The following is a 19,637-nucleotide window of genomic DNA, read 5'->3' as shown; positions in this document are numbered from 1 at the left end:
ATTTTCAGGTCCAATGAGTCGGCATGCAAATCCTTTAACAGTAGGTTTACTCATTCCATGCAGTCCTGTCGTTTTTTTGGACTGTTCCCCATTGGTTTTCAAAGCCAGGTGTTTGGGGGCTTGTCTCTCCAATGCAGGATCTAGAGGTTGGAATGCCTGACGTGGAGCTTGAATCCCTCACTCCTCAGGTAAAAGATACTGTCTTGATACTGTCCTTTTATCCTTTGTTGTGGAGGCTGTGTTCATCCAATTTTCATGTCCTTTTCCGAGGGAATTCTCCCACATACAGTTGTAGATTTGTTGTATCCATGGGAGGAGGTGAGTTCAAGATCTTCCCTCACGGCCATCTTGAACCCTCTCCCTGGGTCTAGGTTTTTAAACTGATGTGTACTTTTAATGTATTATTTTTCTTCTTTAAAGCTGTTATAAAAGTGTGAGTCATAATCAGTGACATGTTCTAAGTCAGTGACATGGAGTAAAAAGGTATTTAATCTAATAGAAGGAATTAAATGCTTGTTCACTTTGCTCAAAGTCTTATCACAGGTACCTGACTCATCTTGAAGAGAGGGTTAAGATCCTGCAGCTCCCCAGGCCAGCAGGAGATAGCTCAGATGGGCCTCCCTTGCCTTTAAATTTTATCACTTAGGCTCATTAACATCAGGGCTGAAGATGTAGGGGAGTTTAATAGACATTTTAGAACTTGTTTTACTTTGCCTCTCCCAGGGGATACTATTTATTTGTCACCATTCAGCTGTCTTGTTCTTCCCTGCATCAGCTGTACCCAGTATTTCCCCTTTCCTCTGAGAGTCCCCCATCCTTCCCCACTTAATACACACTCATGTCACATGTAACCATGTAGTAGCCTCCTGTGTCAGACCTCACCAACTCACCTTCTCTAACCTGACAGGCCCTAGGATGCCGACGACCAGGGCTGCTGGACCAGTAACTTTCCCTGTACCATAACTCAACAGAGAGGTAGGATCAATGACAGGTTTATAGGAGAGCAGGGCTTTAAATAGCTGAGGTCAGTGTCTGGAGGCTTCCCGTTAATACTACTAACAGCATCCCGCCAGCGAGACGATTGGCCACTTTGTTACCTACTCTAAACTATTTCTGATTTTCAACTTTAATTTCAAACACATCCTAAGAAACCTCGACTCCCAGCAAATTGACAATGCAGCCCTCTTTATATGAAGCCTTGTTTATAGGCCACAATTCTCCCGACAGATTTACAAGTGTCTGTGGAGTTTTAAAAGACGATTGCTTAACTGGCATTAAGTGAGACACAAAGGACTGTGTAAATATTTTAGCTGGAATCAGGGATTTTTTTTTTTAATGTCTGAGCCAGATATTGCATTAAATCTGAAGACAGTGGCAAACTGATTAGCAGTAGTTGCCAGCTTCATGTTTTGCCAATGATTCCCGTAGCAAAGATTAGACACCAGAATCCATCCACCAGTTGAGGTTGTATGTTTTAAAATAGCTTTCCATCCCTTTCTCCCTTCTCCTTTATGCCTTTCCATCTTTCCTCTTTTATTTCTTCAAGATTTATTTAGATGTAAACACTTTGCAGAGTAGAAAATTACAGTTAGTGTGACTAACCAGTGAAGGCTGAGACGGGAATGTGGGCCTGGAGGTCAGAGAGGCTGCGGAAGGCTCACAGCTGTCCTGATTGAGCAACGTGGAGACAGGTTCCTCTTTGCTAATGGGCTTATTTATCACAATCACTGGTCTCTTCGTAGCCAGCTGTTGCACTGCTGGGAGGAAACAGTCCTAAGATCGGCACTGCTACCTCTTTCACATACCGATCTCCTTGAATTGCTGTTGCCTTCAAAGATTTATATGTGTGAGTGAATTCATACTTAATTTTAATGAAAATTGCACGAAATCAGCATTTTGGCTCCAGAGGAAGTATCTTTTATTTAAGCATTTCTACGGAAAAGCATTTTCCTGATTTGAGCACCGGGTAAGATGGATGGCTTTATCTCAAGTGTCACTGATGTGAAAGGGAGGCATCCTACCCAACAGGGCCTGGCTCTGCCTTTGCTGATCCCATCAGCAACCTCTTACTTTGCATCCACTGATTTTCACTTAAAGATACTCCTTAAAGCAATACTCACTTGGTTGCCCCAAAACGTAGGTTCCGTCTATTCTCCACAAATTGCTTAATTTGTAATCAGGTGTCCAGATCATTATGTGATATTCTTGATCTGCAGGTCCGAGCATCTTAAATTTATGTGTTCATAATTACATAAATGTATATTTCTCAAAAAATATGAGTGTTTGAGGCAAATTTTAATTTTGCCTGTAGACACCCCCAAAATTCAGATGGCTCCACTGGCATTGACAATGGTATAATTGACAGTCAGAATAAATGTGATACATAGGACCTTTCAAAACTGCTGTCAGAGACAGGCCTCAAACCTAGTCTTATACTGTGGTTAATTCTAGATTATTTTGTATTTTGTATTAACTTCTGTATGTCACCAGTTATCTTCACCTTTGAGTAAGTTACCTCAGTGCGTGGATGGTCATCTCACTGTTTTCCATCCTAGAGTATAATCACTTCAAATGCAAGGACCATAGTCCTTATATTACAGTGACAGGCATAATTCTAGCTCCTATATAGCCAGCCACCTCTGCAGAGTAGTAGAAAAGGTACAATTTTATTTTCAAAAATCTCTCTCCTTCATCTTTCCCGTTTCGGTACAATCCATGTTGTACCAAAAGCAGCTTGGCCACGATGTATCAAGGACTTAAAAATAATTTTTTTTTAACTTTTACCCTTAATTCCACTTGTAAAATCTATCCTAAAGAAGTAATCTTAAACTCAGAATAAGTTTTTATGGGCACAGATGTTACTTAAAGCCTGAATAATTCACTATAAGAATAAGGTAGAAAGGACTTTGGTATTCAACTGCAGGGGAATTGTTACATGAACTAAGGCATATCCACTTGGTGAAATTTTATATGGCTGTTAAACACAGTGCTTGTGAATTTTGTGAAATAATATGAGAAAGTGTGCCTGATATGTTTAATAGAAAGAATAAAGGTACATAAATTTCTCTATCAAATAAAAGTATATAAAAATAACATATAAAAGCAACCTCTATAAAATTATGGAGGTTGGGGGGGGTGTGGTGATGCAGAAGCTGAGGCACTAAAAAAAAGATACCAAAGTATTAAATGGTGGCTGTTCTGGTCATGGTACCATGAATGATTTTTTTTCCTATTACTTTTTTTGTAAGTGTGTTTTGCGTTTCTTTATGTGTATTACCTTCATAATACTTAAGAGAAGTTAATTGCTGCTCTCCTCCCCAGGATGAGTTCCCTTCCCCTTAAGATGCTCAGAAACTTCATGTTTGCTTTCTGCCGGAGGCTTCCCACTAGACCATCTACTTAGAGATCAGAACCTTGCTGATCGTGCCTTTTTCTTCCATTATAACGCAATTTCCCTGTCTCTTGTTTGAAATCTACCCTCTCAAATTTTTGTTTGATAATGTTTGCTTTCTCAGCTAATATATATATATATATATATGCATTTCTAAAGAGATCTTCTGGAGGTAGCATCTTTAGTTCAAGGGAAGGCTTCTAATGGTGGCGATTTTCATGGGGGCCACGGGAAGAGATGTTTTCAAATAAATGGATGGATCACTTAACACTCTATAAATCAAAGCATGCCCAATCCATCTATATTTAGGCCTAGTCATGGGTAGGTGATTAATGAATATTTTTCATGCTAATGTCTCACAGGCCAAGGCAGCATCTATGACCACATAATCATCACAGTGGAAATTCTGACTCAGCTGTGATGTTTGATAGGAGGGACCTTTGAATTGTGCTTGAGACAATTCCGTGCAAAGGCTGTAGTCAGTGGCCCAGCTTTGCAAGTCTTTCCAAAAGTCCTAAAGCATGTTGGCATGCCCTCACTTGGCCTTGTCACTTCTGCTTAAATTTTTTCATGGAGAATACTCATGATCATGGGACATTAAGGTAAATTTGATTTTGGACAGCCTCCCTTTGTGAAGTGAATCAGCATCATGGGATTCCCCTGGACCCAAGCTTCCTGGTGGGTTTATTTTTACACAACATTTCTCTGGGGAAAGGGGCACCCACTCTTGATCAGAGAAGCGCTAGAGACTATCTTCTTGGATGGAAGGATCTTCACCGTTTTGCTATTTTTTTTTTTTCTCTAGCTTAACTTCATAAACCAGTGGCTATAGAATCTGTCTTCACTTACCTCACCTCTCTCCAATTTAGCTTCCTTCCTCCACCCCCGACTCCCTGAAACTGCTTCTGAGACCTCCCTGTTGCTGGAATCAGTGGTCCCTTCTCTGTCTTCAACTTGACCTTTCAACAGTATTGCGTAGAGCTGACTGCTTTTTCTTGCAGTAATGGTTTCCTATCGGATCTTGTGACTCCACATTCCTGATTTTCTACTTTCCTGCTCATTCTTGCTGCCAAAATTTCAGCCTCTGTACACTGGTGCCTAATCGAATCTCAGAGACAGGGTTTTGGGTGAAGTAGAAAAGAATACCTTTATGGCCTGCCAGGCAAAGGGGGACAAAGCGGGCTCATGCCCCGAAAAACTGTATGTCCCAACTGGGAAGGATTTGATGAGTTTTATAGTAACAGTTCAAGGGTGGGGTTGCTAATAAGATTTAGGGTATGTACAGGGCCTGCACTCCTCTAATCTGGTCTCAGGTAATCTTCTTGATGAGCTTCTCTGGTTCCTTTAATGTAGCCTCAGGTGGTCTTTCTCTGGTATGAAGAGTGCTGACATCTTAAAGAGTTTAAAGACATTGTTATGTGCATCCCTTGAGGTACCAGGACCCTTCCCCAAGGCTGCACTATTGTTTCTTGGCTGCCCCTCCCTTGTCTCTGCATCCTTTCCCTTCCCTGCTTAGCACCTGTTCAAATCTGCCCTTCCGAACTCAGGGAAGGTCATGGAGGCTGGACGGAGACAGAAAGGCTTCCATGCCCAGGAACCCTACAGGGTCCTGCTCGGTTTCACTCTCTGTCCTTTGCTGACCTCTCCTCCACTGCTTGCATGCAACCTCTTCTCTTCTTTCCCTAGCAATTCATCTACTTCCATGGCTTTAAATACCAGTGTTATGCCTGTGATTTCCTGGAGTGTATTTCTATCCCAGCCATGCAGCCTGGACTGCAGACTTTTAATATATAATGTGGGTGTCTAATTGACATCTCAAATTTAACATGTCCTAAATCCACACTCTTGATTTTCCTCCTCAGACTTACTTGTGGCTCCCTCCGTTACTCTGGTCATGTCTCCAGTCAAATGTCTTCACAGTGAGACTTTTCCTGATCACGTTATATAAAATTACAAGCCTCCTACTTCTACAGCATTTTCTGTCCTCCTTTCCCTAATCAAGGTGGTTCCAGTTCCTTTTAATCCAGTTCCTTGAATCCAATTCCTTTGAATCAGGACACTAGAGATCCAGGAAAGGGAAGATCTGTGTCTCTGAGGTCCAGTCCTCTTATTACCATTTAGCTTATCCCAAATGACCCGTGCATTTCTGTAATGCTTTACTTTTCCTCCTCATGTTTCCTCTTTCTGAAACTACTTCCCTCTTCCTTCATTATGCTGGGCTGGCTGGCTGACTCCTCCTTGACCTTTGCAATTCAACTCATAAGTTATCTCTTTTGGAGAACCTTCCCTGGACACCCCCTTCCCAATTCCAATCTGAATTGGAAGCTCCTACCCGGTGTCCCATGACACTATCCCATATTACAGTTTGTTGATTTCCCTGTCTCTCTATGTTATTAGACTCTTATGAACATTTTGAAAGGAGAGGTGACCGACAGGTGTGGTTAAATATTTGTCCCCAGTGTTTACCAGTAGCATAGTGCAGATACTCAATATTTTGAATGTATAACTATACATGAATGTATAACCCGTAAAGATGCATAGTAGCGCTAGAAGCCACCCTGCCTCCTGTGATCTAAGAGCAGCTTACTCCAAAATCCCATCTCTGTGGAAAAACAAAGATGTCCATAGGATTTGAAGGGAAGGGGACTGGAGGGATGCCTTCTTGTAAGGTGTCTTTGTTCTGCACTAGGTCCAAACTTTGTGTAAAATTCAGCCCCTCCTCATTATTCACAGGCCACACTCACTCACAGCAGCAAGCAGTGTGAGCTCAGTGGGGCTCTACTGAAGCTGCAGGGACGACCCAGAAGCCAGACTTCTCCAATTCAATTATACTCTCATCCTACCCATAAATGTCTGTATCCATCTCTCCTTCTGAGAGAGATCCAAACTCCTCTTCCTCTGTTACAAAAGACATCTCATTTCCCTGAAGCCCTCATCTGGAGCTCTTGGGATGTTTAGCTCCAAGAATTTATCAAAGATTTTTGTTTCCAATAATGACTATCCCATTTCCAAGAATTCTGAATCGAGGTTTTGAATTTTTAAAAAAAACATATATTTCATATCTGAATGAATGAATAAATGTGAATGAAAATGACATGGTATTCAGTCTACATGTGTTTTCCCCAGACCCTGCCTCTATCTGTCTAGGTGCATTTTACATATAAAGATGTATTTTTGTGTGTCTGTGTATGTATATACTAGAGACAGATTCTATCAAGGCACTAATATCTGTATTGCGTGCATGTAAATGTATTCATTTGGTAGTTTATTTGGTAGTTTGTTCATTTATTTAGCAAATATTCATTGAGTATCTTGTATGGGCTAGACATCATAGTAGATGCCAGGGAAGTTACAGTAAGCAAAGTACACTGCTTCTGCCTAATGAGGGAGACATTCAAATAATCGTGAAGATTTTCGTATAGTTACGAAGGCGAAGTATGCCACGCTATGAGACTGTAATGGGGGAGACCTCATTCATATAGAGTGGAGGGTCAAAAAGCAGTCCCAATGAATTGACCTTTGAGCTGAGATGAAAATGATGACTAACCACTAACCAGGCCCTGGTTACTCAGGGCGTGGAGGAAAATATCAGTGGCTAAAAAACGCCCTGATGATGGGAAGAAATTGAGGATCTGAGAGAGGGCCACTGGAGCAGTGTGGCGGGGGAAGGGAGTGAGTGTAGCGAAGGGCCAGTCTCCAAGAGCAATGGAAGCCCCTGGTGGGTTTAAGCAGGGGATTGGCATAATCAGAGGTGTGTGTGTTATAAAGTTGACTTTGACTCCAGTGTGGAGGACAGATCAGGAGGAGGCAAGGGTGGATGTGGGAAGAACAGCTAAGAAGGTGTCTCAGCAGTCTGGTGAGAGTGATGGACTCAAGAGCTCTTTTGGAGGTGAAACTGTGGGCTAGACATGTACACTTAGGAGTTACAGTCCTAGAGGTGGTGACTGAAATGTTTACCTGGAAATTGTCTAGAGAGAGAACATAGCTTGAGAAGAGAAGAAATATTCAAGAACCTGACAATTTAATGGCAGAGTATAGAAGCATGAGGCTGCAAAGGAGACAGAGCAGTCAGAGGTGGTAGAAAAGCCAGGGATGCGGGACCCAGAGCCAGGGGACAGACTGTTTCAGGAAGGGAAAGTGGTTGACAGAGTGGAATCCTGCTGGGCAGTGAACTAAAATGAGATTTTTTTTCTTTAAAGGAAGACAGCGACAATAGGGTAGATTCATTGGTGACTTGAGAGTGTTTTTTTCCATGTCATAATGGGGGTGAAGTAAATTTCAGTGGGTCCAGGATTAAGTAGTGAATGAGAAACGGAAAAAGTGAGTATAGGCAATTTCTTAAAGATGGTTTGGCTGTGAAATAGGTTAGACTATTTATAGCATAGTGATTTGTTGTTTACTAAACACATAAATATTAGGAAAGTCAACTTGTTCAAAGAATTTGTGGGGTTGTTATTGTTTCGTTGTTCTTGGAAACGAAACGGGAAGAATAAAGCCATGTACAGTATGTTATCTAGCTAGGCTTAGCACTGTTTGAATATTTTAAATGGATAAAGAATATTTTGGGTAGCATTTTACTGCTCAGTATACAAAGTGCTTTTTCATGTACCTCTCATTTAGTCCTCATGAAATTTTATACATCAAGAAACTAAGAGTCAGAGAGGTATTAAATAACTTTCCAAGCCGTAAAGAGTATGGAAAACTAAGAATAAATAAATGTATCTTTAGATTAAGAGTAGTTCAAAGAGAAAATTTTTCTAATGTATTAATTTTCGATCTATACGTGTATATATTATATACTATATATATAGCTGTCTTCCACAATTAAAAACACACCAAAGCTCTTGTTTTAATTTATTAAAAGTTAACAAATTCTTTCAGTGCCTTGCTTGTATTTCTCTTAAGTCTAATTATTTGTTTACTAGGTCTTCTATTTTGATAACATTTATTGGTACCTTCTGAAAACTAATATATCTGATTTCTCAAGTACAGGTGTATTCCAAACTCATTTTCCACTTCACATTATGGTTTAATAAATATTATAACTGTTATAACGAAGACATAACTGCACCTAAGATTTGAAAAATGATTCTACCTTATAAAAGAAGCACAGATAGGACATTCTTAACTTACCTGCTCATATAGTTCCAGTTTAAGGCTCAGAGTTTTGAATTAGCTTTTTTAACAGCTTTATTGAGATAAAAGCACATTCCATATAATTCACCCATTTAAGGTGTACAATTCAGTGATTTTTCTTATATTCACAGGGCTGTGCAACCATCACTACACTCAATTTTAGAAAATTTTCATTACCCAGAAAGAAGCCTCATACCACTTAGCCCCCTAATCTCTCTACCTCTCTTTCCCCTTAGCCTCATACCACTTCACCCCCTAATCTCTGTACCCCTCTTTCCCCCAGTCCTGGGCAACCCCATACTCTACTTTTTATCTTACAGATTTACCTATTCTGCGCGTGTTGTACAAATGGAGTCATACAGTGTGTGGTCCTCGGTGACTGGTTTCTTTCACTTAGCATAATGTTCTAATTGACTTTTGAGGCATAGACACAGTGCATGTACAGATACAAAGTAGCACTGGTGTGTGTAAGTCCATCTATGCCTCTACATTATTCTGAGGTAACATTCTAACCCAGGTACCATGCATCTAAGGTCTATATCTTTACTCCTAATACCCAGTTGCCCATTCAAGGTTTTTGACTACTTTGGATACAGATCTTTGCCTTTGGATGCATAGAGTCACTAGGAGGAATAATTTGGACATGGTAATTATATCAACAGAATCCCCAAACAAAGGATAATGAGAGAAGATACCTTTGATTACATACAGGTTGTCCACACAAGGGTCATTAATGCACAGTTGTCTGATTTGAGCCCAGAAATTTGGGCTTTGGGGGTCTGTTTAGCAGAAAATGAATCTAGCAGTTGGTTCCCTTTGAAATCTAATCTATACAGAATTCTCTTTTAGGGTAGATTTTCTGTTTGCCCTGCACCCCACCCTAGCCCCAGAATTTCCTATAACACCACTCACGACCCCACCATGCTGAGCCATAAATGCCCAACATATCCAGCATCAGAACCCAAGAACATGAAATAGGCACTTTCTATTTACAGTTTTTGTCATTTGTTTTTGACTTAAATTGGGTTGAAATCTTCCTTTTTGTAGCCTTTAAAAAAAATGAACATACAGAATATAGTCACAAAGGAGCATTCTCATTTGTGCCAAACCTTTAACAAGCAAATTTTTTAAATTCCTAATATTTTACTGATTTTATGTATGATTTTTCCCCCTCCATAGAAGTCCCTGAATTGCAGTCAGATCAACGCCTTTTTATTTCTATTTTAATACATTGGATTTAATGTAATCCCCTAACCATTCAGTTCAAGGCCAGTACCATAAAAAAACATTGTGTAGGTTCATCATGCTAATACTGCTATTTTGATTTCTGAATTTGTTTTAAAATTTATTTTGTTAAACGTATGTTTTGGTCCAGAAAACTTAAAGCTCTGTGTGTGTGTGTGTGTGTGTGTGTGTGTGTGTGTGTGTGTGTGTTTCTGTATGTTGCTTGATGTGAAAAGCACTAGGAAGAACACTATATTGTCCTGCTGTTACTAAAGGCAGGCCTTGAAATACAGTATGAAAGGATATAATTCACATGTTTGCGTGCAGTTCAAATTACGAGAAACAATAATTACTATGTGCCATTCCCATTGAGAAATTTTTGTTGGTGACCCATTCACTACAATGTCTGAGGACATAGGTTTTAGTCTTTTTTTTTTTTTCACTGATGTATCCCCAGTACCGAGTACAGTTTGTGGCACATAGTTGGCATGCAATAGCTATTTGGTGAATTGATGTATTTATTGAATGAATTTCTTTAGAATGAACTCCTAGCGTTCTATGCCCTTTATAATCTAACCCTGATTTGTATCTCTCACATAAACCCCATTGATGTTAACACAAACATTTGCTTTAGTTTGTGTTAGTCTCTTAGTTCTTTTTTTTAAATCACTTTCTTTTTATTGAACTGTAGTTGATGTACAATATTATATAAGTTTCATGTGTACAACATAGTGATTCACAATCTTTAAAGGTTATATTTCATTTATTATAAAATATTGGCTATATCCCCTATGTTGTACTATATATACATACATATATATATATATATATCCTTGCAGCTTAAATATTTTATACATAGTAGTTTGTACCTCTAAATCCCCTACCCCTATATTGCCCCTCCCCTCTTCCCTCTCCCTACTAGTAACCACTAGCTTGTTCTCCATATCTGTGAGTCTGTTTCTTTTTTTTGCTATATTCACTAGGTGGTTTTATATTTTTAGATTCCACATATAAATGATATCATGTAGTATTTGTCTTTCTCCGTCTGACTTAATTCACTTAACATAATACCCTGCAAGTGGCAAAATTTCAAAACTTTATTCTTTTTATGGCTGTGTAGAATTCCATTGTATATATACTACATCTTCTTCATCCATCTGTCTGTTGATGGACACTTAGGCTGCTTTCATATCTTGGCGGTTGTAAATAATGCTGCTATGAACATTGTGGTGCATGTATCTTTTAGAATAAGTGTTTTGTTTTTTTCGGATAAATACCGAGGGGTGGAATTGGTGGGTCATATGGTAGTTCTATTTTTAGTTTTTTGAGGAACCTCCATATTGTTTTCCATAGTGGCTGCACCAGTTTACATTCCCACGAACAGTATGAGGGTTCCCTTTTTTCTACATCTTCACCAACATTTGTTATTTATGGTCTTTTTGATGATTGCCATTCTGACAGTGTGAGGGAATATCTCATTGTGGTTTTAATTTGCATTTCTCTGATGCTTAACAATGTTGAGCATCTTTTCATATGCCTGTTGGCCATCTGTATTTCTTCTTTGGAAGAATGTCTATTCAGGTCTTCTTCCCATTTTTTAAATTGAGTTGTTTGGTTTTGTGATGTTGTTGTATGAGCTCTTTATATATTTTAGATATTAACCCTTTATCAGTCATATCACTGGCAAATATTTTTCTCCCATTCCGTAGGTTGTCTTTTTGTTTTGTCAGTGGTTTCCCTTGCTGTGCAAAACCTTTTAATTAAGTCCCATTTGTTTATTTTTGCTTTTAATGTCTTTGCTTTAGGAGACAGATCCAAAAAAATATTGCTACAATTTATGTCAAGGAATGTTCCGCCTATGTTTTCTTCTAGGAGTTTTATGGTTTCCAGTCTTACATTTAGGTCTTTAATCCATTTAGTGTTTATTTTTGTATATGGTGTTAGAGAATGTTCTAATTTCGTTCTTTTATATGTAGCTGTCCAGTTTTCCCAGCACCACTTATTGAAGAGACTGTCCTTTCTCCGTTGTATACTCTTGCCTCCTTTATCAAAGATAAGTTGACCATATGTGCATGGATTTATCTCTGGGCTTTCTATCCTGTTCCATTGATCTATATTTCTGTTTTTGTGCCAGTACCATACTGTCTTGATTACTGTAGCTTTGTAGTATAGTCTGAGAGCATGATTCCTCCAGCTCTGTTCTTCTTTCTCAAGATTGTTTTGGCTATTTGGGATCTTTTCTGTTTCCATTCAAATTTTAAAGTTATTGTTCTAGTTCTGTGGAAAGTGCCCTTTTTTTAGGGATTACATTGAGTCTGTAGATTGCCTTGGGTAGTGTGATTGTTTTAACATTAATTCTTCTAGTTCATGAACACAGTACATCTTTCTATCTGTTGTGTTGTCTTCAGTTTCTTCATCAGTGTCTTATAGTTTTCTCGGTGCAGGTCTTTTACCTCCTTAGGTAGGTTTATTCCTAGGTATTTTTTTCTTTTCCATGTGATTGTAAATGGAATTGTTTCCTTAATTTCTCTTTCTGAGAGTTTACTGTTAGTGTGTAGAAATTCAGTAGATTTCTGTGTATCAAATTTGTATCTTGAAACTTTACCAAATTCATTGATGAGCTCTGGTAGTTTTCTGGTGGTATCTTTAGGATTTTCTGTGTAGAGTATCATGTCATCTGCAAACAGTGACAGCTTTACTTCTTCCTTTCCAATTTTGATTCCTTTTATCTCCTTTTCTAGTCCAATAGCTGTGGCAAGGACTTCCAATAATATATTGAGTAAAAGTGTTGAGAGTGGGCATCCTTGTCTTGTTTCTGATCTTGGAGGAAGTACTTTCAGCTTTTCACCATTGAGTATGATGTTAGCTGTAGGCTTGTCAGTATGTGGCCTTTATTATGTTGAAGTATGTTCCCTCTATATCCACTTTCTGGAGAGTTTTTATCATAAATGGGTGTTGAATTTTGTCAAAAGCTTTTTCTGCATCTGTTGAAATAATGATATAGTTTTTATTCTTAAATTTGTTAATGTGGTGTATCATATTGATCAGTTTTCAGATAGTGAAAAATCCTTGCCCTGAGATAAATCCTACTTGATCATGGTGAATTATCCTTTTGATGTATTGTTGGATTCAGTTTGCTAATATTTTGTTGAGGATTTTTGCATCTATGTTTATCAGTGATACTGGCCTGTAATTTTTTTGTGTGTGTTATATCTTTGTCTGGTTTTGATATCTGAGTGATGCTGACCTTGTAGAATGAGTTTGGAAATATTCCTTCCTCTGCATTTTTTTGGGGGCGGGTAATAGAGAAGGATAGATGTTAGCTCTTCTCTAAATGTTTGGTAGAATTCATCTGTGAAGCTATTTGGTCCCGGACTTCTGTTTGCTGGGAATTATTTTTTATTATTCACTTACTTTCATTACTGGTAATTGGTCTGTTCGTATTTTCTGTTTCTTCCTGGTTCAGTCTTGGGAGATTGTACATTTCTAGAAATTTGTCCATTTTTTCTAGGTTGTCCATTTTATTGGCATATAGTTGTTCATAGTCTCTCAGTTCTTTATGTTGCTTCAGCAATCCTCTATGGTGGTCCTTTGAGCATGGCGCTCAGGGAAAGGACAGTTCTTATAAAACTGAAGAACAGGTAGAACTGGCACAGAACCATGGAGGGGTTGGGTAGGAATTAGGTCAACAGAGGAGAAAAGAGAGAATCCCAGAGTTAAAAAGCAGAGCCTAGATACATCTTTCCTTTTCTCTAAAAATGTATTCTGACTTCATGACTAAGCCCATAGGTCCTTCAACTCATACAGCAAGAGACATGCGCCATATATTCCTAAAAATGCGCATATACGTTTGAGCTGTTAAAATGATTAAACATGTATTACATTTTGATGAATTATATCTGGGCCTTGCCTCTGTATCCTTATAACCTACGCATGCTTTTTCAGTTACTCAATAAACTTTATTCCTTGTTCTTAAAGGTCAAAAACCAAAAAAACAGACAACCACTTATGACCTAACCAGTCTAGTATCTGAAATCTTAAAACATTCAAAGCTGTATCTTTCTCTAAAATGCTTCACAAGCACTTAACCTATTTTTTAAATTTTTTCATTGAGGTAGGTATAGTTGATGTACAATGTTATATAAGTTTCAGGCATACAATGTAGTGACCCACAATTTTTAAAGATTATACTCCATTTATAGTTATTATAAAGTATTGGCTATATTTTATATGCTGTATTTTATATTTTAAATGCTTCACAAGCTCTTAGCCTTTAAATGAGAATACTCTCAACTTAGTGTCAATTATTTTATTATGTATTGGTTTTCAATATTTCATCTCTCACAATGATCACCTATTAGTAACTAACTTCAGGAATTAATATGTACTTTAATTCTGTCAAACTTAATAGAAAAAGGAGAGAGAGAGAAAGAACCTGGGTGACTTTGGCTTTTAACATTGGAACTCCTGGCACAGCCTGTGTCTGAGGCAACCTTGGTGGTCTAGCAATATTGCATAAGCATCTTCTGGTTGGATAATTAATGACATTGGGAATTTGTCAGGGACTTCTTTCCTTTATGCACTGCCAGTCTCCAGTGTCATTGTTAATTAGTCTTCAGGTCTCCCGTTTGTCTGCTAGAATGCATCCTGGATAAGCCAAGTTAATAAGTTGGAGCGGGCAAGCTGCCTGGCCATTGAATGTGCGACTGTGCTCAGTCAGTCAGAGGGCAGCCCTCTGCTTTGATCGTGTGGAGAAGTTTAATTCTAACAGGCCACATGGGAGGCTGTGCCCATTGGGGTGCAGAGAGGGCCTCGGGCACAGCAGGGGAGCTGCTCTCCTTTGCACTGGTTTCAGTGTTTCTTATTTCAAAACCATGAAGCTCAGAGGCCCAGGGCACTTGCTTCACATTTTGCTTCATCTTTCTCCAGGAGTTTCTTCCTTGAATTCTCATAGTGGGTGGTGGAACATCAGCAAGGGAACAAAAATCATTCTCTCTTTGTTCCAAACAGAAGATTTGCACTGGGGCATATTTTTGTAAATAAAGTGTAGAATTTGTAGCACATAATCCCTAGCCATGACTCTCTTGCTGTTCTGGCTATGACATGTTTCAACCAAAGACATGAAAGTGACAAATAATAAATACGAGGCCACTTGCTAGTGCCAGGCATTTTGCAAACCACTTTACATGCATTATCTCACAATTCATATATCTTGCCTATGAGGAAGGTGGGGGGGTCCCCATTTTGCAGATGAGAAAAGCTACAGCCCACCTGCACTCAGGTAGGTCTCGATCCAAGCATGAGCCCTTTGCCATACCACTACCTGGCCTCATAAAATCTGGGCAGTTTGATGGACCCCATGGGCTCTGTCAGCACAGATAGGACAAAGGGAGAACTGCCGTGATCAACCCTTTTAATTCAGGCAGAGGTGGAGGCTTTGCTTGTGTATTTAGGAAAAGAAGCTCTGCCTTGGGCTTTGCATTTGCTAGGAAGAAGTAACCTTGAAGAAAGTACTGTCACGGCTTCAAGTATGTCCTCTTACCAAAATGCAGGCCTCACCATATATTATTTGTGTTCATGAAAAATAGTTCCCTATAAATGGAATTGTTGGAATTTGAATGTAGTAGAGGGCTAAAGAATTTAAAAGCCTCTCCCAATTTATATTGTGAGAATAAATATGGCTTCCTGTGTTCTCAGAATCATGGCTGGATATCATCAGAAAAGCTTATGTGGTCATGAAAGTTCATTGAAAATGTAGATTCTTGAAAGCAGGCCTCTTCCAAAGTGTGTCTGACCAATCTCCTGCTTCTAGGCCTGCTGTCATAACTGCTCAGTCAGGAGAATTATCTTTACTACTTTCTTGTGCCTTACAGCATGAAGTGGTGGATGTTTTGGGGGTGGGGAGGGTCTTTAAAATACACTGAGCCCTTTCACATCAGCTTGAGACAGTCACAGGGTTTGTGAATGAAGAGACTAGGACCCCTTGATGTACCTTCCTGGGAAGGAAGGAAAAGAGTAAAGAGACAAGGAGGTCATACTGCACCCCTGGAGAGCCCACTCGGAGTCTGGGTCAACATTGCTAATTTTTTTTCCACTTTCCTCTGCACAAGAAGCTAGTTAAGGTGAGGAGATCTGATGCTTTGGCCAGGTATGCATGGAGGTCTCTGGAGAAGTTTGGAGATGAGTAGATGAATCCTGCATGATGGCTTTGCAGGGATTAATAGAAATACACAACTAAATATAATTAAAGGTAAAACATAAATGCTCTCTGGAAGGTAGATATTTGAAAGATGCAAAATCTTTGGATTGGAAAGGTTTTATGGTGGTGGCAGCATCTCAGAAACTTTTTTAGGATGAACAGGACTTTGTCAAATGCGGTAGAAGGTATTTTGGGGATGAGAGCAGGATGGGCAGAGAACCACATGAATGAAGGCATGGAACTGGGAACACTGGTTTATATAAGTTGGAAACATTGCATAATTTTGATTTCATTGGTCAAATATATGGGGAAATAGAACTGAAAGGTAGAATGGTACCATCATGGAAAAGGCCTTAAATCTCAGGCCTGGGAGTTTGAATTCAGTTGAATGAGCAATGAATTTAGTTGAATGAGCAACGAGAACCCATTAAGAGTTTCATCTTTTTTGTGTACCTTTCCCTCTTTGTTTCAGTGGATGATCTTGCCTTGTAATTCACAGAGACCAGGAAAAACAAGTTTCAAAGTTAACTTTTGATCTCCTCTCCCTTAAAACAAAAGAACAGAACAAAAAAAAACCAATACACTCACCTCTCCCCCATCTCCAGTAAATGGCACTTCCAGCCACACCTTGCTCATCCTTCCTCTCTCTCAACTTTACGTCGACTGCATCAGCAATTTGTTCTACCTCCTAAATATATTCCAGCTCTATGTACCCTGTCCCTCTCCTCTCTGTCCTTGATATCACTCTAGCCCAAAGCCATTATTTTGAGAACAGAATAGTGGTGGGAAGGGAGGTACTTATCATTTGGCCACAGGCCCATCTACTAAGAAAGAGTTAAAGGGAAATCTGATAATAGTAGCAAATTATTAAGTAGTCATTGTAGAGAAGACAAATACACTGAAAAATAAAGGTAAAAATGTAGGGGGGAAAAAAGGAGTGTTTTGAAATGATGATTTTGGCTGGTTTTAAGGAATTTGTTCCAGGTAAGATAGATCATTTTAAAAAAAGAAATGAGTCTTTGTGTCCCAATGGACAGGGTTTCCTACATAGCACTGGTATGGTTATCAGAATAGTTAATCACAGATATTCAAAATAAGCTCTATTAAAAACTTTTAGAAAATAACATTGTCAATAGCAAGAGCCTAAACTTAGTCCCTTGTGTCCTGTGATTGGCCTCATGATCTCAGGTGGGAATCCCTGGAGCTGATTCTGGGAATGTAGCTGATGCTGAACTTGACAGAGTTCCTTCACATCATGCTTTCATCTTCAGCACAATCTGGTAGCCTCCCAGAGTTGCCTAGTATTTCAGCAATCTAGCTGGCAATATTGTAAGAGAAAGTGTCAGGCAGCTAATTTCGAGGGACCCTTGAGTGACCTCTTTTGCCTTTTTTGTGCTTCAGTGCTGACGTGCTTGCGGATTGCCTTACATAGTAAACATTCTGGGGTGCTAGTTTTGGAAACACCAAGTTCTTGTATACAAATTTCCCAACATAAGTAAAGGAATCCTTTCTACCCATCTTCTTCCAAAATGCCTTACCTCTGTGCTTCTGTAAATTCCTCCAAGAATATATCTTTCTCTATTTTTTGAACCAGGTAGCATGATTTCCGGGTGAAAATCTAATGCTTTAATATATTCTCTTGAATAAGGACATATCAGTAATTTCTGGCCATGATCAACAGACAAAAGTGATCATGACTCAGCTCTAGCTTTGGAGAAATGAAGCCTTTTTTTACCCAATGCATTTCTGCCACTGGCACAAACATACAGAAACCTTGAGAAAATGCCTCTTGCCTGGGTTAACTGCTTTTTATGACGGTCAACTATGGTTTATTGTGGTCTCCATGTCACCAAGTCAGAACTATCTAATTTGAGGGGCCTTGATTATAAAAAAAAGCAACCTCTTGTAAATTCCAGATATCCTGTCTGAAGTAAATTATGTATAAAATGTTTCACATGTGTTAATGGGAAGGGGAGGTGAACGGGAGTGAAGAGAGATTTGGTCCTCCCTAACCTGAGGTTAGTTCTCATGCTGGGATGTGGGTGTCACCTTGAGGAATCGCCAGTTTGGTGAAAATTTCTGCAAAATCTATTTTAAGCTCCACTTTTAGAGTATGAATCTGAAGAGGGTCTGGGCCCTTAATTCCCTAGAACTAGTCCTTGAGTAGTTCTTGCCTCTATTTTGGAGAGACCAAAAGCAGAGTACTTCACCTGTCCCAAGTCAGAGGTTTTGCCGCATCTTTAAAAATAAAAAACTTGAAGGTGATGCATTTCCCTATTCCTGAAGAAAGGTGTAAAGTGAGCTAATTATTTGTTTGTTTCTGCTCTCTCCCCTGTAATTTGAATAAACGATGATGGATAAGGATTTTGCACTATTAATACCCAAGTGCAGAGCACAGAGCACAAGTTCAGCAAATCCGTGTTCTTGAGGAAGTCTAATTGCCACCTTCTCTTCACAGCAAGTGAGAAACAGATGGCAGTGGTGTGTAAGGAGTCACCAAAGGAGTATCTGCAGCCATTCAAGGACAGACTCAAAGAGTTCTTCCAGAAAGGTAGGAGGTGTGACATTCTGAAACGTCCTTCCTTTCTCCATCTTTCTCTGACACCCACTGCCCTGTGCATCCCGCCTGAGCACTGGCAGCTCCGATGATTCCATTAGACCATCTTCCCGTGGTGGAGCTGTACTCAACTTAGATGGAGTTGTCCTGTAACTTTTATATCACCTTTTAAATCTGCTGTGAGATTTATTTTTTTTTATTTTTATTTTTTTTTTGCGGTACGCGGGCCTCTCACTGTTGTGGCCTCTCCCGTTGCGGAGCACAGGCTCCAGATGCTCAGGCTCAGCGGCCATGGCTCACGGGCCCAGCCGCTCCGCGGCATGTGGGATCTTCCCGGACCAGGGCACGAACCCGTGCCCGCTGCCTCGGCAGGCGGACTCTCAACCACTGTGCCACCAGGGAAGCCCTGCTGTGAGATTTTAAATCCTTTAACATCACTCCTGTTTCTGTAAACTTTGCGAGAGAAGGCTTTCTCTCTTTGTCTCTTCATGGATCCCAAGAGGGTCCACAGTCCCTGTTAACTGACAGACGACGTCCATGCAAGGCTTATGCAGTTGTGCAGGAGGATGGTGATTATCTTTCTGGTTTTACGAGTATAGCAACTTGGAAACTTGTGTTGTATTTTCCATTCTTTTCAGAAAGGAAAATTGGGGCCAGGTGAATGTCACACATCCAATCACTTGGCAACCATCAGCCCTCTGGGGTTAGCGGATGGAAGTGATACGCATGAGACCCAGTACTGACTTAAAAATCTTACCGAGTTATATTCCTTCCTCCATGGTTTTGGCAGGACTTGGGAACTTTTGTTGAGCCCTGGTAGTGAATGTGAAAGTTTAACGCCTTTTGGATATTTCCTATTCTGGTTTCTCAAATTCAGCCTAGATGTAAAACATAAGTGTGGGGCACAGTTTCCAATTATAAAATAAATAGGTCATGGGGAACGTGATTTACAGGATGGTGACTGTAGTTAATAATACTGTATTGAAAGTTGCTAAGAGAGTAGATCTTTAAAGTTCTCATTACAAGAAAAAAATGTGTAACTCTGCATGCTGACAGATGTTAACTAGACTTATTGTGATGATCATTTCACCATATATACGTATATGGAATCATTATGTTGTACACCTGAA

The 19,637-nt window shown here is 39.5% G+C and overlaps 1 protein-coding gene across 1 annotated transcript in view; it reads left to right on the top strand.

The window, feature by feature from the left end:
* The window catches only part of FMN1 (formin 1), a 321,102-nt gene that overhangs the window by 178,365 nt on the left and 123,100 nt on the right, over positions 1-19,637 (top strand). The window contains 1 exon segment of the mRNA XM_024133632.2: positions 18,409-18,501. Coding sequence (XP_023989400.1) covers positions 18,409-18,501 — 93 coding nt within the window.

Source organism: Physeter macrocephalus, chromosome 11 (genome assembly GCF_002837175.3).
Source record: "Physeter macrocephalus isolate SW-GA chromosome 11, ASM283717v5, whole genome shotgun sequence".
Taxonomy (NCBI): domain Eukaryota; kingdom Metazoa; phylum Chordata; class Mammalia; order Artiodactyla; family Physeteridae; genus Physeter; species Physeter macrocephalus.
The sequence above is the reverse complement of the archived record's forward strand: the minus strand, read 5'-3'. Positions and strand labels throughout refer to the sequence as shown.